Source organism: Clupea harengus, chromosome 25, assembly GCF_900700415.2.
Source record: "Clupea harengus chromosome 25, Ch_v2.0.2, whole genome shotgun sequence".
Classification (NCBI taxonomy): domain Eukaryota; kingdom Metazoa; phylum Chordata; class Actinopteri; order Clupeiformes; family Clupeidae; genus Clupea; species Clupea harengus.
In genome coordinates this window covers 6,054,181-6,075,536 of record NC_045176.1, presented here as the reverse complement: position 1 = coordinate 6,075,536, position 21,356 = coordinate 6,054,181, and the positions used below count along the sequence as shown (strand labels likewise).

At 46.7% G+C, this 21,356-nt stretch overlaps 1 protein-coding gene across 4 annotated transcripts in view; it reads left to right on the top strand.

Annotated features, from left to right (window-relative positions):
• The window catches only part of LOC105891313 (dipeptidyl aminopeptidase-like protein 6), a 105,052-nt gene extending 84,140 nt beyond the window's left edge, over window positions 1-20,912 (top strand). For all 4 annotated transcript variants that reach the window (XM_031563400.2, XM_031563401.2, XM_031563398.2 and 1 more), the window contains 19 exons: window positions 700-820; window positions 9,221-9,375; window positions 9,995-10,092; window positions 10,478-10,604; window positions 11,660-11,698; window positions 12,024-12,125; window positions 12,417-12,508; window positions 12,824-12,874; window positions 13,013-13,125; window positions 13,845-13,898; window positions 14,715-14,813; window positions 15,091-15,160; window positions 15,400-15,594; window positions 16,050-16,104; window positions 18,811-18,910; window positions 19,620-19,678; window positions 19,787-19,859; window positions 20,174-20,247; window positions 20,747-20,912. In XM_031563400.2, the coding sequence (XP_031419260.1) occupies window positions 700-820; window positions 9,221-9,375; window positions 9,995-10,092; window positions 10,478-10,604; window positions 11,660-11,698; window positions 12,024-12,125; window positions 12,417-12,508; window positions 12,824-12,874; window positions 13,013-13,125; window positions 13,845-13,898; window positions 14,715-14,813; window positions 15,091-15,160; window positions 15,400-15,594; window positions 16,050-16,104; window positions 18,811-18,910; window positions 19,620-19,678; window positions 19,787-19,859; window positions 20,174-20,247; window positions 20,747-20,896 (1,827 nt within the window). In that variant the 3' untranslated portion in view covers window positions 20,897-20,912. The remainder of the gene's footprint in view (window positions 1-699; window positions 821-9,220; window positions 9,376-9,994; window positions 10,093-10,477; window positions 10,605-11,659; window positions 11,699-12,023; window positions 12,126-12,416; window positions 12,509-12,823; window positions 12,875-13,012; window positions 13,126-13,844; window positions 13,899-14,714; window positions 14,814-15,090; window positions 15,161-15,399; window positions 15,595-16,049; window positions 16,105-18,810; window positions 18,911-19,619; window positions 19,679-19,786; window positions 19,860-20,173; window positions 20,248-20,746) is intronic.
• Window positions 20,913-21,356: the final 444 nt, after the last annotated feature.

The window sequence follows — 21,356 nt, the reverse complement described above, 5'->3', positions numbered from 1 at the left end:
AAAAGGGGATCTCTGTTGATTAGAGACAGCGATAGTTGAACTGGTGACGTAGATTGCAGCGATAGATTAACTGGTGACGTAGATTGCAGCGATAGATTAACTGGTGACGTAGATTGCAGCGATAGATGAACTGATGACGTAGATTGCAGCCACAGATGAACTGGTGACGTAGATTGCAGCCACAGATGAACTGGTGATGTAGATTGCCTCCACATAATCTGAATGTTAACATTCATGCAATAGGCAAAAATACACATTGCAATTTCCATTGTGGTTATGCTAATGACTTATGTCAGTTGCAAAGAGTTTTGAGAAAAGCATGACCTTGGTATGGTAGCTATTGTTAGCTGGTTACCAGGAAACTACTGTAGATTTAACTTTTTTAAATTGTATTCATTTAAACTCAATTTAAATTGACTGAAGGTCCCTCACAGAACCCAAATAAACCTTGAGCACTGCACTATGGCCAAGGATGTAAATAGCAGGGTCACAGCAAAACTGAATATTATTTTCACATTACTTCATTCACGTGTGTTGAACCACATAATATATTCTCAGTATACAGAACTGTCTGTCACATCAGAACATAGACCCAAAAAGAAATATCAAAAAACAAAACAAAAATAAAGTTTGTGTGTGGCTGTTAAAGATACCTTTGACACAAAGTGCCTGACATGATGACCTTTTCTCCCTGTGCAGATTTTCATCTTTGAGAACAACATTTACTACCGAGCTGCGGTGAACGACAGAACCATTCGCCTGGTGTCCACCGGGGAAGAGGGCGTGGTGTTCAACGGCCTGAGCGACTGGCTGTACGAAGGTAAAGGCACCCTCCCCCTCACATGTCCTCCCCTGCTGCCCCTCCATAGTGAAAAGACGAGGACACGGGCCTCACTCAGACAAACACATAGGCATCCATTCTTTTGATCAAATAGCTTTGTAGTTGTCTATGTTTTGTAGAGGAAAGCACATTGCGTACATGGAAAAGCAATTATTGCAGACCATACAAAAAAGACCTTCAAAGACATCAGAAAAGATACTGTAGATACAAATAAAAATATGCCACTTCAGTGTATGTTTGACATACTGTGCTGAACAATAATACACCTTTTATCTAAGGATGGATCCTTGCATGATTCACCTACTTCTACCACTACTTCTTGTTGGCACTTTTGAAAATAACCTTTTCAAAGTGAAAAAGTGATTATGGACTACCACATGAAGAGCCGTGACTCAGTGTTCCTTCCTGTCTCAGTGTCCTTCCTGTCTCAGTGTTCCTTCCTGACTCAGTGTTCCTTCCTGTCTCAGTGTTCCTTCCTGTCTCAGTGTTCCATCCTGACTCAGTGTTCCTTCCTGTCTCAGTGTTCCTTCCTGTCTCAGTGTTCCATCCTGTCTCAGTGTTCCTTCCTGACTCAGTGTTCCTTCCTGTCTCAGTGTTCCTTCCTGTCTCAGTGTTCCATCCTGTCTCAGTGTTCCTTCCTGTCTCAGTGTTCCTTCCTGACTCAGTGTTCCTTCCTGTCTCAGTGTTCCATCCTGTCTCAGTGTTCCTTCCTGTCTCAGTGTTCCTTCCTGACTCAGTGTTCCTTCCTGTCTCAGTGTTCCTTCCTGACTCAGTGTTCCTTCCTGTCTCAGTGTTCCATCCTGTCTCAGTGTTCCTTCCTGACTCGTTCCTGAGTGCTGATGTAAAGGTGTTGTATTGGAAGCCTCCTGAAATCTGCTCCTCTATTAAGCATGAGTCTTCAGCCGTGGTCTGAGCGGGATCTCATCGTTTATTCATATGCTGTCCGATGACCCTATCCAGAGGTTGCGCTGTCTCGTCTCGCTCTGTTTTATTCAGCAGTCGACACTCAATCACCCATGTTGACAGTGCAGTTATCGGTTATGCACGCCCCAGCAGGCAACCCCTTGATGAGAGGTCCTCTCAGTTGAGCTGATACCATGGCAACATATTGTGGATGTGTGCGTTTAGAGAATGATTTGGTAGTTCTGATGAGTAGTGTAGTGCCTGTTGACTGTATCTGTATGGAGATGGAATTGCTGGTCATAACAAGCTGTTTGCATAATGCATCTGATTTTGTCCTTCACAAGTGTCTCAGTGACTGTCAACACAAGGGGCCCTAATTTGGTAGATAGTTCTTCAGGTTCTTATGCGCAACAAAGAAGCGCATCGTGTAAAGCTATTTCGATTACAAGGGCACATTCATTTGGTCATTTCATAACAAATGCACCTACCTAAATCTGATCAAAAAGGAAGGCGTTGCATGGAGATTGTTTTGAGGAAGGCGTTCTGCCACGTCCTTCTTTAAATGGAACCTGCATCTCGGCTCTCATCTTCTGGCAGGCGCGTCTGGTCTAATCTCTCCACCGTTTGACAGCATATCGTTGACCACTCAGTTACTAAATTGACTGAGCATTTTAATCAACAAAATATGTTACCAAATTGCTATGTGGGCTCTGCAATTCCACTCAACAGACTAAAGTGAATAAAATGATCCAGTTCCCCGTCATTCATCTGGGGCCTTCATGCGCAACAAAGAGTCAGACAGAAAAGTATATATTTTTTGTATTTTACAACATAATACTCAGTCACTCAGTTGAGACCACTGATCAACATGTTCTTCTCCCATGTACTGCTCTATTATAGCCTAACGTCTCTCCGTTTATAAGATCAATTTCTCTCTCAATTTCTCTCCATGATATATTTGTTATTATTAATATTATTAATTAACAATTAAGTTTTGTTGCTAGCACATGCTACTGAAACTAACATATGAGTTGATAGCTTGGAAAGACAGCTGGCAGGAGAGAATAGACTCCACTGCAGGGGCTGCTTTGGGCTGCTTTGGGCTAGCAACCCGTTGGCGTTGACTACGAGGAAGGGGATGAACACGAATACAGCCAGTTCGGAGAATAAGGGGAAAGTTGAATTTTGGTTTTCATGGACGGTCACTCAAAGGAGCTTTAAAACAGTGGAGGCTGCTGAAAGTGTGGTTAGGTTGTTGGGGAGGAGAATTTGCATGTAACAGTAAGAGGATTGGCTGCTGTGGGAAGTCACCAACCAATAGCATAAGGTTTTTAACATCTTTTCCTGTGTATAACATCTCCTCACTCTGTCCTGCTTGCTGGTCATCTGGTTTGCGTTGAACTTGGAAGTATCTGATAGTTTCCAAAGTTTCCTAAGATTATTTGAACCTTTGCTTGGTTTATTCACCATTTGGGATTATTCACTTCCTTTCTAGATATGAAATATTACCTGTTTCATGGACGTCTTCCTTCTAGATATGAAATATTACCTGTTTCATCGACGTCTTCCTTCTAGATATGAAATATTACCTGTTTCATGGACGTCATTGCTGTTTCCTGAAAACTATTAAATTATCGCTTTACAGGGACTTTTTTCTGAGAAGAAAAATAACTTCACTGACCTTTCCACTAAATTCTTCATGAACAATTTATCTACTATCTTATATAGTTTGGCCCAAAGGAATATATATGCTAGATAATGTGAAGACCACGGCAGTGATTACACTTTGGTGATTTGAACCGCTTTTATCAATTCAACATGACATATTAAATCATTTCATGATGACAATTTAACAGTTTAAATGTTTTTATTAACATGCACTTATTAACATGTTTTTAACATGCACTGATGTCTGTTGGACTTGAACCAAACAAATAAGTGGCTTGTCATCACAGCACATGTCAGAATTCCTGTTGATATGATTGGCTCAAAAGCCACGAAACACTGACCTGTCACACAAAGGCTTCCCACCCCTCTAGCGCCCTATAAGAGCACACATGCCAATAGCCATAAATTACGGCCCACTGGCATTCAACTTCTCTGCAAACCTGATGTTAAATTATTTCTATGAGATTCTACCAGAGCAGGGGCGTCCCTCTCTACCTTCAAGAAGCTTTTGAAGACCCAACTCTTCAGAGAGCACCTCCCTTCCTAAACTGGCACTTCGACTAGTGCTTAACTTGCACTTACAGCGGTTACATTCCTGCACTTCTTTTTCTTTTCTATTTTGTTATTCTTATTTCTTATGTAAAGTAGTATTTATTGTTACACCAGGGTTCTAATGCTCGTAGCTTGACTGTTCTCTCCCTTGTACGTCGCTTTGGACAAAAGCGTCTGCTAAATGACTAAATGTAAATGTAAATAATGGTCCATGGTTAGCCATTTAATGGGTCTCAGAATTTTTTTCCGACAGATACCCAAATCGGTCTGACATTATTCTCTTCCAGCGCCTGCAGCGTAATCAGAGGGATTGGCTGTGGGCTTAGTAAGAGCGTTAGCCCGCGGATAAGCTTCCGCATAATCCTGCTGAGTAACACCAGAGACAAAGACAAGGTTCAGGCATGGCCTCCCCCAGCCCTGTGTGAAACTTGAACCGTGGAAATTCTCACAATGAAGCGCCTATGGCAGCCTGTTGTTTGGAAATAGTCGGCCGTTCACATAACTCAAAATTCCCATTCAGTGTTCCTAACTGAACTCTCTTTTTTGGACCGATTCTGCTGTTAATCAAAATCTTTTGAATATTTGTCGTTTACTGCCATCTTACAGTACAACTGACAGCAGGAATATGCAGCAGGTTTACGTTTAATGAACATTTGATGTGGCCTGTCATAGGTGACTTGCTGGTGATTGAAACATCGCCTGCCTCTTCATCTGGATGATTCTGAGGATTCTGTGTGTATGTGGCTGTATGTGTGTGTGTGTGTGTGAGAGAGCCATCTGTGTGACTTTATCTGTCAGGATTGGATTTTCTAGCAGCTAGGGATAGGAGGGTGTTTTTTTTCGGATTTTTTTATCTTGGATTTCGCCGGCTCTGTTATTTGTGTGTGTGTCTGTATGTGTGTGTGTGTGTGTGTGTGTTGGGGGATTAGTGAGCTGGCATGTTTAGCACAGATTACTGACGGAGTGGCAGGTCGCGCACCTGTTGTAGCTTTGCCAGGAGTTTCCACCATTTCAGGCAGAAATCCACGCATGTCACGCACAACCACTGACACCAGTGATCACCACAACATATCCTGCACCAGTGATCACCACACCATATCCATATCCTGCACCAGTGATCACCACACCATATCCTGCACCAGTGATCACCACACCATATCCATATCCTGCACCAGTGATCACCACACCATATCCATATCCTGCACCAGTGATCACCACACCATATCCTGCACCAGTGATCACCACACCATATCCATATCCTGCACTCAGTGATCACCACACCATATCCATACCCTGCACCAGTGATCACCACACCATATCCATATCCTGCACCAGTGATCACCACACCATATCCATATCCTGCACCAGTGATCACCACACCATATCCATATCCTGCACCAGTGATCACCACACCATATCCATATCCTGCACCAGTGATCACCACACCATATCCATATCCTGCACCAGTGATCACCACACCATATCCATATCCTGCACCAGTGATCACCACACCATATCCTGCACCAGTGATCACCACACCATATCCATATCCTGCACCAGTGATCACCACACCATATCCATATCCTGCACCAGTGATCACCACACCATATCCTGCACCAGTGATCACCACACCATATCCTGCACCAGTGATCACCACACCATATCCTGCACCAGTGATCACCACACCATATCCATATCCTGCACCAGTGATCACCACACCATATCCATATCCTGCACTCAGTGATCACCACACCATATCCTGCACCAGTGATCACCACACCATATCCTGCACCAGTGATCACCACACCATATCCTGCACCAGTGATCACCACACCACACCATATCCATATCCTGCACCAGTGATCACCACACCATATCCTGCACCAGTGATCACCACACCATATCCTGCACCAGTGATCACCACACCATATCCTGCACCAGTGACTGATCAAACACAACATCTGCTCTGGATGTGTGTCCGGGCTCGGAGGCAGATGCATATCGACTCTGAAAGTGAAAGTGAGAAGTGTTTACTTTACACTGCCTTCACCTCCTGCTGTTGACTTGACACCGGACTACCAAAAACATGCCGTGTCTCGTGACGCCTCCCAGCCGTCCCAGATGTGTGTATGTGTGTGTGTGCTCACCATGTTCTCCCCTGGGGGGATTATTTTCATCACATTGTTGAACAGGATTGCAAGACCATTTCATCACTCGCAAAACCATAGTCAAGACGGTCTTGACAGTCAATTGTTGAAAGTTTACCCAGTTATAGACTGTCAACCACTAAAAATAGTGAGAATGCGTCTGGCCTTGTTTGGGAATATGCAGTGCAATGCCGTTTACATGAATGTCTCACATGTGCTCTTCATTTCTGTATTGGGCATGGATCTTTTTATATTTGTCAGTCATTCAGCTTGTGTTTGGTTCAGTCCAGTTTAGCTCAAAATTAATTGATCTGCTTTTGCCAGATTAATCAACGGCTGCAGGATTCACTGTGATTTACGCAACTCTGTGAAGTCATCGTTGATTCATCCAGATGTTGTTCATTGTGACCTACGCAACTCTGTGAAGTCATCGTTGATTCATCCAGATGTTGTTCATTGTGACCTACGCAACTCTGTGAAGTAATCCTTGATTCATCCAGATGTTGTTCATTGTGACTTACGCAACTCATTGATTCATCCAGATGTTGTCTCTAAACTCATCGTTGTTAATCCCTCAGGATTAGTGTGGTGGTGTGGTGGTGGATCCATTGCTAATTGGCACATGCCAAATCACACTCAGTTCAGCTTTACTGCCTCATGTCCTGATAACTGGAGCTGGCAACATTTGACCATCATCACCATGGATCTAGATTGTGAATCAGTCTCTTACTGAACCCTGGATTGAGAGGAGCTATAACGTCTTCTCTCTTGAGAAAGCCTGTCAGCTATCTGCTCAGTTCTCTATGACTGCACCTGTATAAAGACCCTCCAGTGACTCCTGGACCAATCCAGTGGATTGATGCAGTTGTAGTTTTTCTGCCTGCCCAATCAGTGAGCTGTGGGTAGAGCTGGGATTTCAACACCAGCTACAACAGCATGGCTGCACTTGAGCAAGGTAGATACGGTTGGATAGGTTCTGTCCTTAGTTTCGTCATTTGTGATAACATTTTCCTCTGCCCCAAAAGACAGGGACTCAATCAGTGTTGACGGTCACTGTACTGAAACTAATTTCGGAAGCAGAACAGGAGACATTTAGGCTGCCAGGTTGATGAAAGTGATTACTACACTGATCTTTACCCATCAGCTGTGTGTTTTGTCATGATGGATCAACTTCCACTGCTCAGCACGGTGTAAACACGGGTATTATTTAACAGTCTCGACAGCCAATGCATTTTGAATGAGACTCAGAAACATAGCCAATGCTGCTGAGCTATCTGTTGTTGCTCAAGAGCCTCTACTACCACCTTGTGGTCATACTTAGACATCACAGGCAACTCCAGGACATATGTTTCTGTTGGGTCGTTTGAAACGCCTTAGACGAACCTGCTTTGTGTAACCAGACTAAAGTGATTATGCTGGAGATTTTTTGGTTGACAGTGCTGTGATTCCTATTTTCATACCCATGACTAGACATTTAGAAAGAGGGAGAGAGAGAGAGAGAGAGAGAAAAAGAGAGATGGGTGAGGTGAGGTGGTGCAAAGAAAAAAAGTGGTTTGTATCAACTATCCAATTATCAACACACATGGCTCACCCTCAATGAGATATGTTCTTCTGGATGACACTGCGTTATCTTTGGACTGCCTCAGAGTGTGTGCTGACATCTTTGAGTAACTGAGCTACCCGTGTCCTTCATCAGTTCAGTCTGCCATTGGGCCACCATGAATCAGATCGGCCCCCACACTCTGATTGCAGGATCATCTAAGTGGGTCACAAAGCTATGGAGATAGACTGGCTTAATTAAGATGTCCATTGATATGCGAGAGAGCCATTATTGATTGTGGTGTTGCCAATTGATTTACCATCCTCAAAGTAACATGGAGACTGATAATGATGGCCTGAGATCGGTGAACACGAGCCCAGTTGTCTGTTCTCATATGCACACCACCACTGGTCCCTGGGGAACTTAGAAGCAATGGCCACTGATTCTAGAACAGATTTGGCCCTGGTAGCACACAGGAATCCACTCCACTTTAGGGCAGAATCGGGCCTCAGGCCAGCTGTGGGAACACTCTGAATGCACAATTGCAAGAGTGCTAACGCACGTATCACGCACGCTCTCATGTGCTCACGCATGTATCACGCACACTCTCATGTGCTCCCACAGTTTCTGTTGTCTGTCAGAATGGAAAAGGAGCCAGCTGTGCAATAGGCCAACTTAAGTCTGCTTACGTTGCTGCTTACGTCTGCGTACGTCTGCTTACGTTGCTGCTTATTGATTTGTACACAAATGTCTTGCAGCTTTTTTTTAAGCTACCCTCCAAAAAGGGAAAAATCAGCACCCCATGAGGAAAACATATATGAGTGACAGTCCTCCGATGGCAGAAACATGAATCATGTGTGACTCACCTCTAAGGATGAGTAATATCATAAACCCCGTCTGGCGTTCACATGCTCAGGAGCTTCTGCTAATAGAACTGGATGCTCCTAATGAGGGGCGCAGAGAAGAACACCATGGGTCAGGCTGAAACTATGGATTCCGTTCCACTGTTCCACTCCCCACACACACACACACACACACACACACACACACACACACACACACACACACACACACACACACACACAGGTATTGCAGAGATGATAAATGGATGGCTCTGGCTGGCTGAAAAATAGTAAATGGATGTGATGCATCATGGCCTGCTGTTTTCCCCAATTTCATGTGTGTGTGTGTGTGTGTGTGTGTGTGTGCGTGTGCGTGTGCGTGTGCGTGTGCGTGTGTGTGTGTGTGTGCAGTATTCCCCTGCCTGCCTTACAGGCTCCATACTGAGGGCTCAGCCCACATGGTCCACATGCCTGCAGGCCATTCTCAGAGCTCCGACTCACACCCTCTTGGACCTATCGCCTGTGACACCCTGTGTAATACATTTCTGCTGGACAGCTTTGAAAACGCCACAGTGCTCAGACAGCCATACGGCACAATATACACTGGGTGGATGTCTATGGAAATACAGCATAAAGTTTATTATGCCATATTAGTTCTGCCATGCCGTTTATTATGCCATAAACCAAACCAGCACTGAAGCCATGCTCCCGCCCTGTTGTGTTGCAGAGGAGGTCTTCCAGACTCACATCGCCCACTGGTGGTCTCCTGATGGACTCAGGCTGGCGTATGCCACCATCAATGACACACGGGTGCCCAAGATGGAGATCCCCATATTCACAGGCACTCCATACCCTGTGTCAAGAGAATATCGCTACCCCAAGGTAAGTGGGGCCTGGCCGTGATTCTGCACTTTTCTAAATACACTCCTGCGGAATGATGATCTGATTATGATGGTGGATTACATAATATGGTTTGATGTTACTTCAAAACCAACATCAGTACAGTTCACCTCACTCTGTGTCACCGTTCCAATGCAAAGTCTGATGTGTTGCATAATCAGCACATTTCTAATTGTATTACACAGTACTGCAGTGTGTTACTAAAGAAAGAATTCTAAAAGAAGTTCAATCTGCCTGTCATGTCAGAGAGAGACACATTTAGTTCTTTTGAACGTTAGGCAAAACAATCTCAAGGGCTGTCTCCTTCCCTGGAGAACTTGGCATGACTCAGCAAGACAGTATTTGGATGGTCAGCTAATGATGATTATGCCAAGTTAGACATTTTTAATGCAGATATTGTGTGACACCACTCTAAAACCATTCAATGTAGCTCAAGCATACCTTCTTAAGCAGATTGTCCTCCTATTACATCTTATTAGGTAAAGAGTCCATGTTAGTAGAGGACACACAGAGTACCACCTGAGCACCACTGTGGTCACGTGTAAGTGAGCACACAGGTGCACACAGCGGACCTGACGTCTCTCTGTGCTGTCTCCTGCAGGCCGGGGAGGAGAACCCCGTCATCCAGCTGTTCGTGGTGAGTCTGAACGGGCCGCCTCACACCGTGGAGATGAGGAAGCCGGAGGACCCCCGCATCGGGTAAGGCCTCGCGCCGCCGCCGCCGCCAGCCTCACCCTAGATCAGCCAACTCTCTGGCACCCCCTGCTGCTGTGGAGGAGAAAACGGCTAACTGTCCATTAATTACTAGAAAAGAGCAGCACCAGTCTTGTATCAAGTACCAGTCAAGCACCACATACACAGCGGTGTAACTCAATGGCAGTCACAAACATTAACCCTGACAGTGATCATATGACCTATGTACCTCTACTGGCATGAGACTTGCCCATGACTGTACAACAGCGCTGAAATGATGCACCTACCAGTTAATCACAAACATGGTTTTCCTCTGTCTTCTCATCACTAGTGGAACGTGTGTGGTTGAGGTTATGTGAGTGTGTGTTTTTCTATCTGCTGGTGCAAGCAGGAGTGAGTACTACATCACCATGGTGAGGTGGGCCACGAGCACCAAGCTGGCAGTCAACTGGCTGAACAGAGCCCAGAACAACTCCATCCTCACCCTGTGCCAAGCCACCACCGGCATCTGCACCAAGGTGCGTTTCACTCACACACACAGACACACAGACACACACACACACACACACACACACACACACACACACACACACACACACACACACACACACACACACACACTGCTTTCTTCAGGGCTTGGCCATGTAGTATATATATCACCCTGCATTCTCACAGACTGCTTTCTTCAGGGCTTGGCCATGTAGTATATATCACCCTGCATTCTCACAGACTGCTTTCTTCAGGGCTTGGCCATGTAGTATATATCACCCTGCATTCTCACACACTGCTTTCGTCAGGGTTTGGAACAATGCAACAGAAAAAGGGGATCTCTGTTGATTAGAGACAGCGATAGATGAACTGGTGATGTAGATTGCAGCGATAGATGAACTGGTGACTCTCTCTCTCTCTCACACACACACACACACACACACACACACACACACACACACACACAAATACACACACACACACACACCCACACACACACACGAACGTACACTGATATACACAGTGCATACACACCTGTGCCTACAACACACAACCTTCACCAAAATAGTTTTAGATTTTATCCTTTGAAATGGGTTTGCTTGCTACAGTATACTACAAAAGAAATTCATGAGATGCCTCCCTGATGCAAACCCTCATAAATACCACATTAGCATAGCATAGACAGATTTCCATATGACTACATGCTTAATGTATGTATGTCTGTCTGTTTTGGTAAATTTCATTTCACTCTGTATTCAGTTAATGCACAATGTTCCCACATATTTAGATGCATCTGCTGCAAAGATTTGTGACCATGAGAGAAAGTGGATTGATTTGTTTACATCCCTGGCCCAGGTCAGTCTGGTCTGTGGAACCAGCCGGTGGGTGTTGTTATGCACTGAACAGAAGGACAGGCTTGTTTTCTTCTCCCCCGGGGCGAGATGGAATTGAAATGAGATCAGCTCGGGTGCTGTCGTTGGGTGCGCTGTGGTGACTTTAGTGGGTGGTGCTGGGGTTGGGTGCGGTGTAATGACTTTGGTGGGTGGCTTGTTGTAACGACCGATGTCCTCCCCTCTCCCCTCAGAAACACGAGGACGAGAGCACGAGCTGGCTGCACCGACAGGTGAGGCACGGAGGAGAGAGGGCGCCGGGATTAGGAGAACAGCAGGGACGACACGCATAAATCAAAACATGAATATACCACACACACACACACACACACACACACACACACACACACACACACACTGTAAATAAGCTGAAAGGAAAGCTGGTATGTGTGTGTCAGAGGGAGGGGGGGTGGTTGCAGCATGCAGAGGAAGATCAGCCACAACTCTCGCTGTGTGTGTGTGTGTGTTTATTTCTTGTAAACATTGTTTGTTCCCCTCTACACACACACACACACACACACAAACACTCACATGGCGACATCAATATTTCATTCTCAGAATGAAGCGCCGCTGTTTTCTGAGGACGGCCTCAAGTTCTTCTTCACCAGAGCGCAGGGGGGCGGAGGCAATTTCTTCCACATCACCATGTCATCTTCTCAGGTACGCTCCAGAAGCACACGCTTGAATCAGCGCTAACACGAAGCCACCTAACAGGAGGAGAGAGAGCCAGCGGGAGTCAGAGAAGGAGAAAGAGACACAGAGAGAAAGAGAGAGAGATAATATAATAGGATGTTTGATGTACTGTACCGTATTGTTACTACTAATAATAATTCATTTAATTTATAACGCACTCTATATTCACATGAATCTCAGAGTGCCCAAAGTGTTACTGTATTGTGTTGTATTGTATTGTGTTGTATTGTACCTCTATTGTGTTGTATTGTACTCCAGCCCAACAGCAGTATAGACACGCTGCAGTCGGTGACGTCTGGGAACTGGGACGTCACTCAGATTCTGGCCTGCAGCAAGGAGAGACAGCTGATGTGAGTGAGTCTCACGGTCAGACACAACACACACTTATTGCAGCAAGGAGAGACAGCTGTTGTGAGTCAGTCTCACGGTCAGACACAACACACACTTATTGCAGGCACTGCAGGTACTGCATGTCCATCAGCTCACCAGCAGACGTGAGGCTGGCATCTCTGCTGCTGCTGTGCAGCATTCCTTAAAGTGTGAACTAGGAAAAGAAACACAAAGTGATGTATTCAGATGTAGAGCACGAGCACAGGGATGACACAGAAAAACACACACTGCATTGCAACATTTCTTGTTGATGCGTGACTGCCATGACCTTGCAGATACTTCCTGCGCACTGAGGAGGACGATCCGAGTCGAAGGCACCTGTACAGGTGAGCCCACCCGTCCTGTCTGTCTCCAGCATTCACTTCCACCATTTCACCCGTCTGTAGCCGTCACCGACACACCCCCCTCCCCCCGCCACAAACTCAACCCCTGGTTCTTCTGCTGGTTTTCTCTCTGTACTGCAGTGCAGACACCTTCGCCCCTTTCAACCGCCGCTGCTTGTCCTGTGATCTGAAGTGTGGCTACGTGAGTGGATCCTTCAGCCCGGACACCCAGTACTTTCTGCTCAACTGCAAAGGTGCGCACCTCATGTGTTCATAAGGTTAAAGGTTAGCATGTTAAACTCCTATCTCTGGCCCACACCTAGCACAAGATACCAGTTGAGCATTTTTGTATGCCCTAATGATTGATTTTGTATTTCAAACTTAAAATGCACAATTGCAAATGACAAGGCTCCTGAGCATTGACATGATCCCAATCTTAATCATTAGTTTACCAGTATCGCAGCACGGTCTGAAACCCCATGAGAATACTGCCCTACTAGATGTCTGTGGCTGGTCTGGGTTAAAACTGATGCACTGTGGTTGGGCGGTGTTTGCGTCAGCACTCCCTGCACATTCATAATGACATTATCTCTCCCGCGGTCTCTGGCGCTGCGGCGCGCTGAGGTTGCCATGGGAGATGATTAGGTTATAGACCCGGCTGCAGGAAGCTCAGGGGCCATGTGCATCTTTTATTAATGGGGCGCGGGGTGGAGGGGCGCGGCGCGAAGCGGGGCCTCTCTGGGCTAAATGTGAGGTGGTGTTCAGCTCAGCTCAGCTTTAAACACTCAGGACCCCTGGGAAGGGGGCTCTATTTCCCTTCATTAACCCTGAGGGCTAAAATGGCTGTGAGATGGAGGCGTATGGTGTGCGTTTCTCAGTCCTTATTATGAATTGTGTCTATTTGACTGTCTCTCTGTATCTCTTTCTCTTCTCTTCTCTTCTCTCTCTCTCTCTCTCTCTCTCTCTTCTCCAGGTCCTGGAGTTCCCTACACTGCTGTGTACAGCGTGAGAGATGGCCAGTTTCAGAGTAAGTGTGTGTGTGCGTGAGTGTGTGTGAGAGATGGCCAGTTTCAGAGTATGTGTGTGTGTGTGTGTGTGTGTGTGTGTGTGTGTGAGTGTGTGAGAGAGAGATGGCCAGTTTCAGAGTAAGTGTGTGTGTGTGTGTGTGTGTGTGTGTGTGTGTGTGGGCCCCAGCCCTGTGTATGGGCTACGCAACGGCGAGAGTGTGTGCAAGACAGACGCGGAACAAATCAGCTCAGGCTTTTGGAACGCCAGATACAGTTGTCACACAGAGACGGCCTGACAGCCTATCTCTTCAGGGAGTTCTGGAGCTCGGCGTAAACATAGTGTGTGTGTGTGTGTGTGTGTGTGTGTGTGTGTGAAACAGTGAGGGAAAGCTAGACATTCGAAGACAGAGGGAGAAAGAGAGAGAATATTTACATGAGAGAGGGGAGGGAAAGAGGGAGAGAAACACAGACAAAGAGAGATGCACACTCAGACACATGAATTATGGAGGAATGGGAAAAGCTAGCCTGTCAGAAAGAGCTGTCATGTCTTTATCGGCGGTCCACTCCAAACAAACAACATGTTACTGAGACGGCCATTAAAGTCTCTGCCACAGTCTGTCAGACGTCTTGTTTGGTCAGCATGTAGTGTAGGCTTCCCCTTGCTGCAGGGGGCTCCAGTGAAGACTCGCCCAAGACAGGGGGATTTCCGACAGAGTTGTAGAAGCTTTGCACAGGTTCAGTGAAAAGCCTCTACAGCTTTTTAGTTCATGGGCGTAGCATCAGTGTCTGTATCGGTTTGGCTAGAAGGGTTTTTGTCTGCTGTCCTTAACCAACAGGGCTGCTTGAGGTGGAGACCAATGAGGCTTTGAACAGCACTGTCAACGATATGCAGATGCCCCGACTGGAATACAAGAACATCACGATAGACGGTCACAGTATGTATCTGTTTATGTTAATGTTCTTCTTCTGATAGATAGACAGATCCTGCAGTCATCTGTGCTGTATGTGAGGCAGGCAGGCAGGCATGGTATTAATGCTGTCTGGGGCTTTTGATTAGATCTTGCTCTGGTTCCCCACCAGATAACAAACCCAAGACTCCAGTGAATTCAATTTGCGTCTGTAATAACGCTTAGGTAACGAGATTAAAAGCAGAGAAAGTTATACGGGAAGCATTTTTTTGGTACGATAATCACCCTTTCTTCTCCTTCACAGCTCTTCCTGTTCAAATCCTGAAGCCAGCTACATTTACAGACTCCGCTCTCTATCCCTTACTGCTGGTCGTGTAAGTTCACCACTGAGCATGTGGTCATCCATCCATCCATCCCACATCACTATTCCTGACATTCCCACGTTACATTCCCAGATTTTACCCAACGATGATATCACGGGGAGTAATCAGTGAAAACGAATAGGATGGATCGCTTTTAAAACCTAGTTCTGTGTGTTGCCTTGGTGGTTGTAAGACACTCAAGACAGAGAGACAAATAATATGTGTTCTGCTTTTTCACCCCTCCTGTGCAGGGACGGCACGCCCGGCAGTCAACAGGTCTCGGAGCAGTTCCACGTGGACTGGACCTCGGTGTTGGTCAGCAGCTTCAACACCATCGTCATGCGCTTTGACGGGCGCGGCAGCGGCTTCCGCGGCACAGACTTTCTCCACGCGGTGCAGCGGCGGCTGGGCGCCCTGGAGAAGAGTGACCAGCTGGAGGCCCTCAGGTACGGGGAGGGCGAGGGGATGGAGGGGGGGGGGACGGGGTGACGGGGGGTTACTTTAGGTCGTATCCAGGCCAGGGCCGAAGATTTGCTGCTACATTTGGCCCTCATCTATGCTCAGCGGTCCACTTTGTCTGCGTGTTGGAAGCCCCCAGGGTGGACTAGCTCATCCTCTTCGCTCTGCAGTCATAGACATGGCCGACGGCCAGCCAAATTAGATCCATTATAGAGCAGATCAGAATCGATGCCCTGTTGTAAAAAAAAAAAAAAAAAAAAAAGATTTAATCGCAAATTATTTTTAGCCCAGGAGTAGGATTCAAGAAATCAGTCACTCCATCACTCAACATGTGTTGCATAGAAAATGAGCTTTACTCACAATCTTTTATTGTACTTTACATTGACATTTTCTCGGGCTGTTATTATGTGTGAAATGTATAATGTTGTACTTTACCTTTCAGCATCATCGCTAAAGAGAGCTACATTGACAAGAGTCGAATGGGAGTGTATGGCAAGGTAAGGCTTCCCCCTCCTCCTCTGCCCCCCTTGCACCACTTCAGGAAGGCTCAGATGAAAGTAAATAAGGCAAATGTGGCGAAACGTTCAAATCGGGCCGCCCCACTCCGGCTGAAGAGCCCAAAATAAGCTTCCCTTAGGAGAGATCAGGTGCTCCAGCGCCGCTCTGATTCTGGGTCAGTCTGCAGGGATCAGCAGCAGTGGGCTTAGCTTCAAAGGCCCAGAAGCACAGCTTTATTCCTCAAAGGCCCACAAGCAGATTTATTCCGCTGTGCTGTCTGCACTCAGAAATAAGGGCCTTCTATCACTTTCTCTCTCTCTCTCTCCCTTCTATCACTTTCTCTCTCTCTCTCTCTATCTATCTCTCATCCTTTGTTATCACTTTTGAAACATCCTCTCTCTCCCATCTTTCCTCTCAACTGTCAGACATTTCTCTCTCTTTCTTTCTCTCTCTCTCTCTCTCTCTCTCTCTCTCTCTCTCTCTCTCTCTCTCTCTCTCTTTCTCCAGACTCATTTGAATAGTCAGCAGTAAAAAAAGCCGTAGCTTGTGAAATGCGAGCCAGGGGAATGGGAGCTCATTTCAGTTTGCCGGCATCTATTTCAGTGTAGCACTTCCTTTACATGATGGCACAAGCGTGGGGCTGTCTCACTCTCCAACTCACAGGTCAATGGGGCTGTCTCACTCTCCGACTTACAGGTCAATGGCCAATTCATGCTGACAGCATTTCCTGTTTACAGGCTGAAGCTGGCTTGAACTCCTGGGATTTAGTTTTCTTTATCTCTTTTTTCTTTTCTTTCTCTGCTGCCTCTGTAGAGACTAAAACTGCAATGGCTTTCACTCACAGAGGCGTGTCCTCAAGCCAGTGAACGACAAACACTACCTCCCACAACACCACCTCCCACACTGGACGACAAACACTCCCTCAAACACCACATCCCACAACACCACCTCCCACACTGGACGACAAACACCCCCTCACTTTCTCTCTCTCTCTCTCTTCCTTCTATCACTCTCTTTCTCTCTCTCTCTCTCTCACACTCATCCTTTGTTATCACTTTTTTTCTATCACTTCTGAAACATCCTCTCTCTCCCATCTTTCCTCTCAACTGTCAGACATTTTTCTCTCTCTCTCTCTCTCTCTTCCTCTCTCTCTTTCTCCAGACTCATTTGAATAGTCAGCAGTAAAAAAAGCCGTAGCTTGTGAAATGCGAGCCAGGGGAATGGGAGCTCGTTTCAGTTTGCCGGCATCTATTTCAGTGTAGCACTTCCTTTACATGATGGCACAAGCGTGGGGCTGTCTCACTCTCTGACTTACAGGTCAATGGCCAATTCATGCTGACAGCATTTCCTGTTTACAGGCTGAAGCTGGCTTGAACTCCTGGGATTTAGTTTTCTTTTTCTTTTTTTTCTTTTCTTTCTCTGCTGCCTCTGTAGACTAAAACTGCAACGGCTTTTACTCACAGAGGCGTGTCCTCAAGCCAGTGAACGACAAACACTACCTCCCACAACACCACCTCCCACAACACCACCTCCCACACTGGACGACAAACACTCCCTCAAACACCACCTCCCACAACACCACCTCCCACACTGGACGACAAACACCCCCTCAAACACTACCTCCCACACTGGACGACAAACACTACCTCCCACAACACCACCTCCAACAACACCACCTCCCACACTGGACGACAAACACCACCTCAAACACTACCTCCCACACTAGACGACAAACACTACCTCCCACAACACCACCTCCCACACTGGACGACAAACACCACCTCAAACACTACCTCCCACACTAGACGACAAACACTACCTCCCACAACACTACCTCCCACACTGGACGACAAACACCACCTCAAACACTACCTCCCACACTGGACGACAAACACTACCTCCCACAACACTACCTCCCACACTGGACGACAAACACCACCTCAAACACTACCTCCCACACTGGACGACAAACACACACTCCCACACTGGACGTTTTTTGTTTGATATCTTAGCTGTGTAATGTGCTGTTAAAAAAAAACGTGTTACCTGGCTTTAAAAAACAAACAAACTAGAAATTTCTGGAAAAGACAGCGTTTCCCCCCAGAGAATCTCCCGGGAGGAAAAAGTTCTGCAGGAGGGCCTCCATGTTCTCTTTCACCGCGGCCTCGATGGAAAGTGTAGTCCTATAGACTCATCCTCTTTAGCGGCGTCCGGGAGCAGAGGGGGAGAGCTGTGCACAGGGGCCACGTCTTCAGAACCGCTGTGCCACTGGTACCTTTTATATTTAGACTTGCTTTGATCCAATAGTGCCACTAAAATGAATTATTCAACCCAGTTTTTAAGCACCTAAGAAAACCCAAAAGCACTCACTCACTCCCCAGTCGAAAGTAGGCCATACCCTACCTGTAGCGGTGGAGCCACAGCAGTCAGCTTCCCAGACCGTGTCCCTCCATCTGTCTCTCAACTCTCTAATGACTTACACGTCGCCATAACTCAACCAATCACACATCCCTCATAGCTCAACCAATCACACCTCCCTCATAGCTCAACCAATCACACATCCCTCAGGCTAATGGCTAACTCTGCGCTGAAGATGGAGGACTGCCTCACGGCCATTCAGCAGTTACTCACTGAGATGTAGCAACATGGCCGTGCATGGCCGTGACTCAGCTGCGGCGCTAACGGCTGTGTTTGGATCTGCGCAGGTGTACGGAGGGTTCGTGGCCACCTTGCTGCTGAGCTCCGAGGTGTCGGAGATGAAGTGTGGAGCGGCCGTCTCGCCCATCACTGACTTCAACCTATACGGTACAGTACACTCCGGCCCCAGTCATAGACACTTCACCCATTTGAACAAAAGCCATGAAGAGTGCAGTGAAGCTAGACATTATATATACATACATATAAGCACACTGGAGATATACATTGACATGCACAGTATTGGTAGCAGGCACATTGTATTCACACATGCTCATAAATCCACTGAACTCCACAGCGAGGGAATCACTGTCCATGGATATACATTCACATTTACCCCTTAAGGATACACATATCCATACAAGTTTATACATTTGAGGTCAGGAAGTGTTTGAATGGAGACCTATTGTTTTTGCCTTAGCACTCAAGCCTTCTACAAATCAAAATGAATCAGTGACCACAATGTTCAAGTGTTAAGACCTTTGACATGAGGCTATTCACATCTGCGTTAATGTAGCCGTGTAGGAATTCCAGCCCTCTTCAGGAATGTGTCCGTGGCCTAACACATACTGCACAGCACTGCGTTCAGTACAGCCGCATGTATAGATGCACACTTATGTGTTTCCCCGCGTTAAATCCATACGGGTGCTCCCTGAGAGCTGGCCCTGTCACCCCCACCGCCCCCCCCCCCCACGCACCGCCCCCAGGCCTCTCCAGATCCACCTGCTCCCTCGGAGATCATTGATGTCTGTGGGCAGCGCAGCGTGCAGTCATGACGACCAACGTTAGCAATGTCACCTCTGTGCTTTTCCTCCCCTAGCCTCCGCATTCTCAGAGAGGTACCTCGGCCTGAAGAAGACCAACCCACGAGCATACGAGGTACTGCACGGACCGCCGCCGCTCAGTTTTCAAGGCCAAGAGGAAGAGATGCACTCAGTCAACTGCACTTCTGACACGTCCCCTGGTCTTTTTTCGTTTTCCCGACAGATGGCGAATTTGGAACACAGAATGGAAATGTTTCAGGATAAGAAGTACCTGCTGGTTCATCCGACAGCGGATGGTTTGTCATAAATTCATTTCGAAGCTTTATTTGTCTTTCGTCACATTGGGTAGTGTTGCACAGCTTGTGTTGCAAAGGGCAGTGTAGGGGACTGGTAAAGCTTCATAAGAATTGTTTTTTCAAGCAATCTCATAGTCACAGTTATAGTCATAGTCAAGACTTTACCAAGAGCACCTAGGATAAATAATACAAATTCTAATTTATTTATTTAAAAATGGCTAAGTATTATCAGGAAAGTACAAGGTTCTTCTTGAATGTGTTGAATGAAGCAGCATGATATAATTACATGTAATTTCTTCTCTCTCATTTTTTAGAGAAGGTCCATTTCCAGCACACGGCAAAATTCATCACCCAGTTAGTCGAGGAACAGGCTAATTATACCCTTCAGGTAATTAAAGGGCACTTTTAATCAGAATATAAATGAGACAAATATTTCTTAATGGCACGCTGATTCCCGTGTTCAGTGATTAATTCATGAATAGTTTCTGACGGAGTAAATCTCTCCTACCAACACAGTACATGTTAGGGGGAATAAGGCTTTAGATGGTGAATTAGACCAGAAATCAGCTGGGGTTTTAAATGTTGCTGATTACAAAAAAACACTCACCGGTTCAATTAGTGATCAAACTACACATTAATAATAATAATAATTCATTTTATTTGTAACGCACTCTTCATTCAGAAGAATCTCAGAGTACCAACATTATTATCCACATTATTATCCCACATAAGCAATATAACTCACTGACGCACGGGAGCAACTTGAGTCCTCATCACACAGGGGGAGCTTTACACATTAGTATCCCAGATAAGCAATAGAACTCACTGGAGCAACTTGAGCGTTTTTTTCCACACCACCGGATAGTAATTCCTCTTCCCCCTGTCAGATCTACCCTGACGAGGGCCACTTCCTGCACAGCCCGAGCTTGAAGCAGCACCTGAGCCAGTCGCTGGTCAACTTCTTCGAGGAGTGCTTCCGGCCGCCGGAGGTCCTGATCGAGGAGGAGGTGGAAACGGACAACGAGGACGACGGCTAAAAAAAAAAAAGGACCCCCCCCCGTCACCACCCTCCACCACAAACCTATCTCCCCTCCAGAAGCACACTACCCACCCTTTAGCTCCCCAGTATGCAACCTCCCCGCCCCCCATACCACCCTGGCACACTCCTACATGGAGAGGGTCCTCCCTCAGCATCTGCATGCATTGACCTGACATCAAGGCCTCTTCTGCTACCCACTGAAGGCTTCTGGGGGGGGGGGGGGTGGACGGTAGCAGTGGGGATAGTGGCCTGTGAGGATAAACTGCTCTAGTCTCTGTATTGTCCCCCTCCCCCCCCCCCCCCCCCTCCCCCATCTTCATCATGGAAGCCCCCTTATGAATGAAGGTGGTGAAGACAGCTGAGCACAGGGAGCCCCCTAGTGGGCCGTGTTGGAAGTGGACTGAATGGAGTGAGCAAAGGGATCGCCATGGGGATTTTATGATTCTCTTCAAGGACAC